This window comes from Hylaeus anthracinus, unplaced genomic scaffold, assembly GCF_026225885.1.
Source record: "Hylaeus anthracinus isolate JK02 unplaced genomic scaffold, UHH_iyHylAnth1.0_haploid 12001, whole genome shotgun sequence".
Taxonomy (NCBI): Eukaryota; Metazoa; Arthropoda; class Insecta; order Hymenoptera; family Colletidae; genus Hylaeus; species Hylaeus anthracinus.
In genome coordinates, this window is record NW_026534348.1 from 1,927,570 (window position 1) to 1,939,865 (window position 12,296).

Sequence of the window (12,296 nt, forward strand, 5' to 3'; positions counted from 1 at the left end):
CCACTTGCGCCGCGAGTGGTGGATTTTGATCACAGTTTTCTAGTAACTTTCATAGGGAGTTGGATCTTCTTATACAATCTTCATGATGTTACTATAGTTTAGTGAGCAACATGCACGCAATATACGCCACCTGCCGTTTCTCATTGCGATTTAATAGATTTAAACCATGTTTATTTTTTTTTATAATTGTGCGACACGAGTAGACGTCGAAACTTTCTGAAAAACCAAACGAATCGTATTTAACCGTCAAACCGTGAAACTATATAAGCTTGTACAGTGTTTAATGTGATGTATTTGTTCCTACGTCGGCATAGCATTGTGATATGTATATACATACATATCTAGATGCATAATACGTGTGTCGAGAGGCGAACTTTATAATTTAATGGTAGGTTATAATTATTTTATATTTAATTTTTCGTGTAAGGCGAAATTATTATTACGAATTTTGTTGACCAAAGTTTATTGCTTTTTTATTTGAATTAGAATAAATATATTTAATTTTGTACAAGTCTTAATTATTTTACTATAGCTATAATTTATTTTGTAACATATTTGTTACGCAATCTAAAAATAGCATAAACAAATTGTACCAGTTTCCATTTAAAGGTATAGCTAATTTGTTCTATAGATTATTAACGTGTACATGTTTGTGTCGTTAACTTGCTTTATATTGCAAATTGGTAATCCCGAGACATATTTTTTTAGGTTAATGTATTTTAACATCGAGTCAAATAAATTTTAATCATTTCAAAGATTTTCTATTTTCCTGTTGTGTATGCAAAATTCATTGAAATCAATTATTCAAATTTACATAATCTACGAAATTTTTAGTTACGAATTTAAAATATACTTTTTGTTAATCGTAATTCTGATAAATTCACAAAATATATCGAACAGAAAAGAATTTTGTACTACATTTTAATATATAGTTTCCATGCTTGTAGTTGTGTTTTCGTATAGATTTATTAAATTATATTAATTGTATTAATAGTAATAAATAAAAGTATATTTGAAACAATTTTTGTCTAATTTCTTAATTTTTAACAAAGTTTGAATTGTATAACATTGAATATTATTTATCATACTTATATTCAAACGTAATCCTTTACAGTCCAAAGTTGGAATATTTCTAAAAAAAATATCCTGACCTTGGATAGCAAGAGGTTAAGTAAAATTATAATGTTTAAACCTCATGAATGTTATTTCATTTAATTTTTATGTTAGCACATCTAAGAAAAGTAATATAATTGTTTTTGTAGATCTATTATCATTTATAACATAATAAAAACAATGAAAGTATGCCATGGATGAACACAACAATGATCTTTATGAGCAAAAGCTTTATGCTGTGTTTCAAAGTTGCTTAACAAAAGGAGAAACTGAATTACAAGAGGATAACTGGTTGAATTTATGCCATAAATTACATCTTACAGAACAGAGTGAAGAATTAAAATCTTATATTTGGCAATATAAGCAAGAAAAGCAATCTATATCATTTCAAGAATTTAGGACAGCTTTATTAACTTTATTAACCAAAACACAGGAATTAGCTACTCGTGCAGATAAAGATGTCTTATCACAGTCAAAAAGCGACATAAATTCGTGCATCACAGATAATAAAATATGTAGTTCGCTAATATCTAGTAATTCCAATACTCGTGTAGACATTCTTAACATAAAAACAGGTGATTATGATATTTTGCATTGTTTAAGAATTGGGAAAACTAATAATTTTTGTTTAATTTTTACATGGAAACTGTTTTATATTTTATTTCATCAAATGTTTTTAAAAGTAAATATTAACTTTCAGGTGAGACATTAGATGAAAGCAGATTAAAATGTCTGTGGGAAAAAATAAATAATTACTTAAAAGATGTAGATTCTGGAACAATGTATTTTATAACTAATTGTTTAGGAATCCCAACTCTTCCAAAACAAGTAATTAGATTATTATAATTTTGTTGTCTATTGAAAAGAATATCGGAAAGAATCTTTTATATTTTTATTTGTTTATTACTTCTATACAGATCACACAATGCATCTTTGAAAAGCTTGACCAAAATTGTGATGGATTAATTAGTTTGGATGAATTTCTTATAATATTTCAGAACAAGAAAACTGTGGAAGAACAATTAACATTAGATAAGAATGATGAATCTGTGAAAGAATTAACTAAAGTGGATTTTAGGAAACGTAACTTTGATATGCACCCACCTCGTAAAACTAGGTACCATGTCATGATTGCTATATTTATTATGGTATTTGAAGAATATTTTGCTTTTAAGTATTTAATCTTGCTTCATGAATATTATACATACATTTATTTTGTATTTATCAAATAACAGTTTTGCACGGAGTAATACCTTTTTGGATACATGGAAGCTTTCTGGTATAAGTACATCTTTGCTAACGGATGGCAGTCTCAAAACGTCTGAAATTTGTCTAGCTGATTTAACAACTACTCTATGCGAAGAATTGAAGAATTTTAATGACTCGCTAGATCATTCTACGATTTGGTCGCATATTATGTTGTTACGAGATGTTTTGATACTATACCAAGAAGAACTGCATAGTCTAAAGTACATATTACTGAATTTTCTAAACGAGAGTATTTTAAATAAAAAAAAAAAAATGTAAGTATCTAATAATACATTTTTTTTATTTTTAGCATTATGCTTGAGAATATAAATGGCGAGAAAGAAAAGTTACGCATTGATATTGTAGAAGCCAACGAGCGAGCAAATACTCTTGCTCAAGAAATTGATGAACAACATAATCGTCAAGAAGAGGTTTTGCTAAACTTGCGAAAACAACTTGAACAACGTTACTCAGAAACTTTACTAGATCTTTCAAATCAACTTAGTTCGGAACGAGAAACGAATGCTAGTGCCTTAAAATCGAAGGATGATCAAATACAAACATTACAGAAAGAGAATCATGAAATTAGACATAAGTTTGTAAATACGTTACAAGAAAATCAAATGTTAGAAACTGAAAATGAGAATCTTCGTAGTCAAATTGAAAAACTCAAACAATCAAATAGTGAGTTACTAATCCAAGTGAAAATGTTGGGAGTAGAACACGATGAGGTATTTTTAAATGTCTTGGTCATCAAAATATGTATACATATGAAGTTCTTGCATTTATAATAATATTTATTACTTTTCTAAATAGTCACAAAATACAGAAGTAAAGCATCAACAAGAAGTTATATATTTAGTTGATCGTATTAAACAAATACAATCAGAATCTGTTCTTTTACGAGACCAGAATGATGAACTTACTGCAGAATTAGAAACTTTGAAACAACGTTATAGTCATATTAAAGATATACGGTAACGTATGAAATACTAGTATTTCATGAAATGTATTTGATTTTCTAGAAATCTATTAATTTCGTCATTTTGTTATTGTAGACAAAATCATGTATCAGGTGATCATACAGCAAGGAATATCCAGTCAGATGAGGCTGAAGGTAATAAGAATATTATATATTTTATTTATGAGAGGTTAATATGCAAAATGTTTCTCTAGATAAAGGAGCATTTATAGCGGATGAAGAAGATGATTTAGATGTACTTTTGAAACATTCCGTGTCTGTAAGTTGTCTTTAATAATTTACAATATTCAATCTAATAACGTAAAATACATTTTTAATATATAAAATTTGTTTGCTATTTATGTAGATGCCTTGTAATTCCAACGAAGAAGAAAGTGCGAAGAATTGCAGGAAAATAGATTCAAAATACGATAAAAATTTGGTTATAAAACAATTAAAAAATATTTTAGCAAATAGTAATACGTGCACTTTAGAAGACCGTGTACTTAGAGATGCAATCTCAGGAATAATCGTAAGGTTACAATCAAATTCGAATGCACAAATTTTCAAAGACGCAGATTCTATTAAAAATATTGCATCTGAAATGGAAACAGAGTGTGAAGAACGAACAAGTGAATCGTTAAGAGACTTTGTAGTGTCGAAATATAAAAATTCTCTTTTTATTAAACGAGGTACTGTATGCAATAATAATGAAAATAATTGTGATGTTGATGATAACTTTAATAATCAAGATACGAAAAGTCCATTACAAAACAAAGTTCCAAGTCTTAGAGATTATCCACCTCGAAAAGAAGAACATATAATTTTAGATCAGTCAAAATCAAATAAGGAAAAAGATACTCCACTTAATCATGCAAAGATAACTAATGAAGTAAGCTTAATAAAAAATGAGTCAGTTGAAGATGTAAATTTATTGAATTTAAAAATACAAGATCTTCAAACAGCACATGCAGCTGAGAAAAAACAATTAATTGAACAATGTGTAGAACTAGAAAGAAGTCTTGAGTTATTGAAAGTAGAATATGAAGAATGTGAAGACTATTGGGCAGCTAAATTAGAAGAAGAAAGGCAACTTTTTGAACAAGAACAAAAAATTAGCGACGAAAAGTTTTCAGAACTTATAGCTAAAATGGAGGAATACGAAGAATTAATTAGCCCCGTAGATAAAGTAAAAAGCAGTGGACGTTTGTCTCCAATAGAAGAAAAGCTTAATTTAGAACAACAGTATTTAGATCTTGAAGAAGAATTCGAAAAATGGAAGACACAAATGGAAGAAGAAATTTCTCAGAAAAATAAGGAAATACAAAATTTACATGAAACTATAAAATCCTTGAAGCGACCAACAATGACTGATATATCAATTCAAGTTACAGATGAATCTATATTTTCGCCTTTATCAATGCGATCAAATTATGTTCCTAATAACTCATTTAATATTGAACCATCCAGCGAAACTGCTTCCATGTTTACCCAATGTAATGATAATATTCGCAAACTGCCTGAGGAATTTAAATTCAATCGAATTTTAGAATCTTCAGCCTTATGTAGTGATGCAATTCCGCGTGTAGCAAAGGAAAACGTGGGCATTAGTAATCTACACCAAATGCATACACAATATTCTCTCAAAGATGTAAATAGTACATATAAAATTGAAAAGCCAGAATCCCATTGGAAAGCAACAGAAGTTGGACATTCAAAAAAAAGTGAAAGTATACATGACATAGAGTACGACTTAGTACAAGATAGATTAAAATTACAAAATTTAAAAACTGCAAATTGTCAGTGTGTACAAAATAGTGCGCAGCAACAAGTATGTTGTGTAAATGTAAATATACTACACAATCTAAGTTTAAAACTTGAGGCGCAGGAGCGTAAAAAGCATCAATTGCAAGAATGTTTTAAGCAACAACAATACCAAGTTGAATGCGTGCTACAACGTGAGTTTGTTATATCATCGTTCAAAGCATTTTGTGTTTATGATCATTATGTTTTGTATATCAAATTATACACTTGAACCATATACTATGATTTAAATATTACTGAAGTAATGATATTGTTCTAGATATTATGTCTCAACATCAATTAGAAGTTTCAGAATTACAGTATCTCCTTCGTAACACACAGGAAAGACTTCAAATAGAATTTCAAACAATCGCAGAACAGGTACATGATTTTGTATACAGTATTATAATTATTGAAATTTCCGATTATAATTCGTAATTAATATTGTGATTATAATATTGCATGAAATACATTAGAATTTTTAATTTAGTTATATATTTTCATACTATTTTTCACAGGCTGAACAATTGGCACATACTGACATGTTAGTAAAAGATTTGTACATAGAAAATGCATGTTTATCAACCGATCTGAAACGTTTACAACAGCATTATTACATGTTAACTGGACTGAATGCTGAATCTACTTCAATATGATATTGCAAACAATTATTAGTCATACATAGAAAACAAAGCCCTATTAATAAAATATTAGTAACAACGTTAATAATGTTTTAACGTTAAAGTGGCATTCAGGAATCACTGTGGTCCTATCTAAATTATCAGTTGCAATGCGTACTATTTTTTCGTTTAGAATGTCTTTAAAGGAATCATTAATAATATACGAGATTTATAATTTTAGTCCTTTCAGTACTGATTACTAATGTTGAATTGACATTACATCATAGAATAGTTTTAAAACTTGAAAATAGTTAATATATATGAAGTATATAGGTATACATTATTTTTGCTTCATGTTTTATGTTTGCGCACATGCATATATAATAACATTGAAAGAATTAAACAAATATTTTGTTGGATTTCGTGATGTTTATATGAATGTAAAAAACCATTTAATTATATTACTATAAAATATGGTATAAATTGTTGTAGTATTATGTGAAATACCACAAGCAAAAAATGTTGCATTCTCTTGATCTTTATTAATTGAATTTAAAAAATCAAAGATTACTGTTTATGCTCAAGACTGGCATTATTTATCTACAAATCCAAATTTTTAAAATTTAAATTGAATTTAAAAATCTGGTGCGTTTATTAATGAATTGCTTTATAATATTAATGGTCATTGATAAAAGTTTATAACCTGTTGCATTATTCGTAAGTTGTAATTACAATGTTTACTTTATACTTCATTATCCAATGAATCTACATCCTTAGATACATAATTTAAGAAAACAATAGAAGGAATAAAGAAAACACAGTTTAATTACTAAATCAAGCGGAAAAATATGTGAACTCATAATTTGTTAGCATCTATTTCTTAAGTTATCATGTATGATGCAGATACTTTATACCTATTTGTTTAGATTTTTTTAGTGTAAATGCCAAAGATAGAAGTATTGCGTATAATATGACGCTGATAATTATGCTTGTTATGAGTGATGAATAAGTGATTGTTTCATCGGTATATAATTTATTTCAATTGTTACTGTGAAATCGAAACAAATTATTTCGTTGCATAGTGGTGTGTATCATTTACATTGAGAATGAAACATTTACATGGAATAAATGTAATTTTACACGCATCGTAGATGTAAGTATCTGTTAGCATTCACACCAATGATTAGAGATCAGAAGGTTAAGAAGAAATGTGGATTGTAATCCTGATTTTTCAACCATAATGGAACGTGTTTATTTATTTAAATATAACGTAATATGAAAAAAAACAGCAATGATTAAAAAGAGATAACAATATAAAAATTATACACTGTAAATTTGATCATTTACATTCGCAAATCATTTATTTAAACTCATTTATTTATTTATAATTATAACATTTTGGAAATATCCAATATCATATTGGTAATCAAGATTAAGAGTGTTACTTTAGAGTATTTAGTTTTTAAATTACATCACGTTTTACAATACGATAGTTAATACATCAAATTATGTATGCAAATCATTGGATATCAAATGTTCAACAAAGTATATACGTAGGATTATATAATACACAGTAATATGTAACTTTAACTATGTTGAATATGTAGTATGTGTATATACTATGCATACATAATTTATTTACTGTGTATAGTAGTTAGTCGAAATAAGACTAATTTGATTTCAATCATATCGCTGCCATATAGAACATTTTGTACATGATATTTATATAAGTATTTGCATATTTCCATGTTGCATCGAACTAAGTTCTTTCACGTTTGCCTTAACGCTTATTAAGATTCCAACAAAATCTTTGCGACTCTCTTATTTTATATATATATCGAATATTCTTCTATACATTATCACTTATAAATCATCTTGTCTTCGAACATTCTATAGTTTTCATAATGAAATTGTTAAACGGCAATAATAAAATAAATTATCGTAATATTCTAAGTAAATCAGAGAATGAAGATGATACATATTAAGAGTTTAAGTTATTTAAGGGTTGTAACTGATTATGTTTATTAAACAAGTGCATTTTCTATTGTAATTACACTGTACATAATAATGTACAAAATGTACTGATAAGTAAAGAATATAAAAAGAAACTTAAATTAAAAAATTTATTTCATTTCCAAATTATTGTTATTGTTCATTACAATTCTTATTTTCTGTTAATAATTATATTACGTTTTCGATATGAATATGTATCAATTAATTCAAAATTCGTTTAATTTGATCACGATTTTGATCAACAATTTTAGTAAAACATTCTCATGATTCTCATAATTATTCCAGACACATTAAAAACAAAAAAAAAACTCTATCATCCATCATTTACAGTTATTTACACATGTACTTTTTGTACATATTGCAATAACTAATACCTAAAACTTCTCATTTAATTTTTCTTTTGTGGGTAAATTTTATCCTTCCTTATTCTATTCCTTTGTTTCTTTTTAACGTTGAATGACAAGAAAAAACAAAAGAGATTAATTAAAAAAAAACTCGATTGCTAGTTCAATAATTATAATTTGTCCAACAAAAATTCAACATTAATTTCAAACTGTAAAATAAATTAATTAAAAATTTGAAAACTGAATATATTTAAATATCATAACCGAATACATTAAAAAAAAAACAACATACATACATCTTAATTTTTACAAAATCGATAATGCGTTTTGGTTGACATGGAATAACGTTACTTTATAAAGTATGTTTTGAACCGAATTAAGAGGACAATTTTCGTACAATACGTTTTCTTAAGTAATTATAATTTGCACGAGATAAAAGAAATAATTAAGCATTCATTCATTTGGAATAAGAAAATAACTCGACATCTATTTCTACTGCAACTTCGAAATTTATTATGAATTCAAAACGTCAGGTGACTATAATAAAAATGTAATTTACTAGAACTGATATCTTGTAAAATTAGGATTTTCTGTCAAGATGATTATTTTTTTATACTCCTTCGTGGAAGTGATGACAATCATCCACCAACTATTATGAATCAGTGAACACCATTTTCTCAATTATAAAATTGTAAAGATTGTATAATATAAAATTAAATTCATTACGTACCTTATCGATGTCATTTTATATTCTGCAACAGGATAAAGGAACTGCGGTGTATGTGAACACGAAAGATATCATTTATTTATAATTTATGAGGACAAACAAGTAAATTTACATAGGAAGGACACTTTCAGTAAAACACATTTGCTAAACCGTTGTCATGCCTAACATAGAAAAATGAAACTAATCGAAATCTAATAACCAGCCTTGCTGATATTTAGTCTTTCACTGAACGATGCGAAAACGTTTAGGATCCGATAAAACCAATTTCATTGGAATTATGAAACGTTCCGAAGCAAAAACACAATAATTATACACATTTCTTTATAAACGAAAGTAACACTAATATTTTGTTAGCATCGTAGCGAAAAATAAAAGAAACGTTAACGTGATTTTCGAATGGACAATTAACATCTCTATTGTTTTACCTTATGCGTGCTCTCTTTTTCTCCCTTATTTATTCGACCTCTTCTCTCTTTCACTTTCGATTCCTCTATATGTAATCTATAATAGCGTTATAGTAAACTAGTAAGGTACAAACAGGAGTTTTATACACGGCTTCACGAGAGAATACATTAAGCTCAAGATATCTTATCTCTACCTTTACGAAAACATGGTCCTATGCGTGTTTAACTTCGCGCAATAATTTTCGTTCGAAAACATTGGTAGAACGCGGAAACATTTTACTATACAGGATGTCCCAAAAATGTTGCAACACCTTGAAAGATGTGATTCGGGAGGTGGCTTCGTTAAGGAGATATTAACGGAAAGCACTGACCAATCAGAGCGCAAGTATGCCGGTAGGGTGTAGGCTACTCGCTAGGTGGCTTCGCTCATACGCTACCGCGGCCGCTCCAACGGTATCCGCGCGCTCTGATTGGTCAGTGTTTTCCGTTAATATCTCCTCAACGAAGCCTCGGACAACAATTTCGCTAAGGAAAAAGTTGTTTCAAATCACCTCCCGAACCACCGCTTTCAAGGTTTTGCAACATTTTTGGGACACCCTGTATTTTATCGAAAGATGGCGCGACGATCAACCGTAATTGGCGCGAATGGGCAATACAATTTCAAACGCAATGCAAACTTCTCCAAGTTTGTTTGGAGACAACGCGAAAGGTGTTCCCAAAAATGAAATGTACCGGGAACAAGATTTCTCGTATAGAAATTCTATAGAAATAATTGAAAAAATCCCGTTTTACTCATCCCGAACGCAATCGTATGCACACGTGATGTAGCGTATGTCGTTGTCCATTCGATTCGTTTCGCGAGAATGGTCGACGTTTATATTGCCTTGGGACTCTAACTTAAATTAATATCGGTACATAATTCGTCACATCGAAATTAATATTTTATTTATTGAGCAAGGTTCTAAACATTCGTTCTTTCTTCTCAACTAGCGAAACTAAGGCTATGACATTTATATAAATAAACAATTATTCGTGCACGCTGCTTCAAAGATACGCTCGGAAAGTGTAACACTGCCGTGACAATTGCGGTCAGTTGAAGTAACAAGAAATAAATGATTCAATAATCAGATTTTTAAAGCTGATAAAAATAGAAAGGAAAGAAACGACTGTGGAAATAAATACTGATCAATCATTCGTGCGATCTGCTCGAATCTATATCAACGTTTACGAAACCATAATGCTTTCTATGTATTCTAACAGGGAGATCACCGAAGCCCATCGACAGTTAGGAGTATCAGAAAAAGGATCTTCGTAAAATCTTACCAAACACGACTACGATTGACATTAACATTAATTAAAGCCAGATTATAGTATTATCGAACCGTTATCGCGCTAACAACGTACCAAAGAAAAGCTTCGAAATATCAAAATTGCGTTAAATAGTTATATTGCGATGTTGTAGAGACGTTTCAAAAGTTCCGTTCAAAAAGGATTCGTCGACGTAGAGAGTCAAAGAGGAAAGGAAGAAAAATGCGAGAAACCAAGAAAAACTCGGAAACGACTGACATTCAGCGATATATGTATGCATATCTCTAGTAGATACGAAAACGTACGTAACGTTCTTGCGTCGCACTTTTAGTTAACGAACTCGAAGCGTTACTCTTCGAAGCAGATGCACCACAGTACACAGTTTTAGCGATTGGGACCTCTATCTATTAGGTCATCCCACAAGTTCGCGCCTCTGATTATGTTCACATTTAATAAAAAAGAAAAGAAAAGAAACTCCAGAACTTTTTATAGCAACGGTATTCCGACAAAAGGAATCCTCCGACAAAAAGAAAGGGTGGCAATTACATACTTTCGTCATCTTTAAAGGTGTGTTACATGTATCCATTTGAATAACGTAAACATTGGAGAACGACAAGTGGCACGAAATTGTAGGATTACCTAATAATCGTAGTTACACCTTATAGCCTTATTAGCCTAATATCGTAATTCGCCCGTGACCACGGGTACGGTAGGTACACCATTATTGACAATCATTAAGACGGATCCTACTATATTAAGTATAATTAGGTACAATTTGTGCAAGGTAATCGTTGTGTGACAGAATATAGGACAAGTGGCTACGCACTCAAACGACTGAAGCGTCTTTGTAAAATGATGCCATATTTTCTCCCATACGTGTTTCTTTCTTTCATTTTTTCCCCGTGTTTTTCTGTTGTTTCAATTATTATCGATTGATCGTTCATTTCTCTCGAAAGACAAACGAAACAAGAAGATCCGACTCGTCTGGTGTATAAAGTATATAAAGGTTTCTACCACAGCCCATTTAACGATATATCATTCATATATAATATATGAATATATACATATATACTTCCATGTACATATACATATATATATATATTATTGTTATATTATCATATATAGGTATTATATCGTTAATACGATTCATAGTGTACATTGAAACATAACATATATATATATATATATAGTAAACTCCAGTATAATGAAAATCCCTGCAACGCATTAAAGATATTGCGACGAGATTTTTTTTTTTTATAAATTGCGATTTTCATACAACGCGCTATATCGTTTATTCGTGTTACGCGAAGAAAATTCTCGCGTAACACGATTTCATTCAACGCGAGCGTATCAACCACGTTATATAGGAGCCTACTGTATAAAACACTAAGAACGACAGTTAATCTTCTTTCCTTCTATTCTCGCATTCAAACCTACGTGCATGCCTTTAATTCGTTTTCTCTCATTTGTGTTTTCTCGTACTTGTTCGCGTTCATTTTGTTTTTTTTTTTTTTTTAATTTTTTTATGTAACGGCCATTCAAGTTCCAAATGTCAAAGACTCGACTACGCTCGAGAAACAAAGTTCTAAGAAAAGAGCTTATTTTTCGGCCGGGATTGTCTATGTAAGCTTCGCTCGAGAATAGAATGCGTTTCGTTCGAGTGTCCAGTGTCATAACATCACGTACAAACGAATATAATACGCGAAAGAGAGAGAGAGAGAGAGAGAGAGAGAGAGAGAGAGAGAGAGAGAGAGA

At 29.7% G+C, this 12,296-nt stretch overlaps 1 protein-coding gene across 1 annotated transcript; it reads left to right on the forward strand.

The window, feature by feature from the left end:
• Positions 1-165: 165 nt before the first annotated feature.
• Positions 166-6,481, forward strand: LOC128890931 (ninein). Its single transcript, XM_054149946.1, has 12 exons — positions 166-388; positions 1,263-1,688; positions 1,814-1,941; positions 2,031-2,230; positions 2,349-2,582; positions 2,672-3,092; positions 3,178-3,338; positions 3,420-3,478; positions 3,538-3,602; positions 3,690-5,280; positions 5,406-5,506; positions 5,644-6,481. Exons 2-12 carry the CDS (start codon positions 1,307-1,309, stop codon positions 5,779-5,781), a joined length of 3,480 nt encoding a protein of 1,159 aa, XP_054005921.1. The 5' UTR covers positions 166-388; positions 1,263-1,306; the 3' UTR covers positions 5,782-6,481.
• The last annotated feature ends 5,815 nt before the right edge of the window (positions 6,482-12,296 follow it).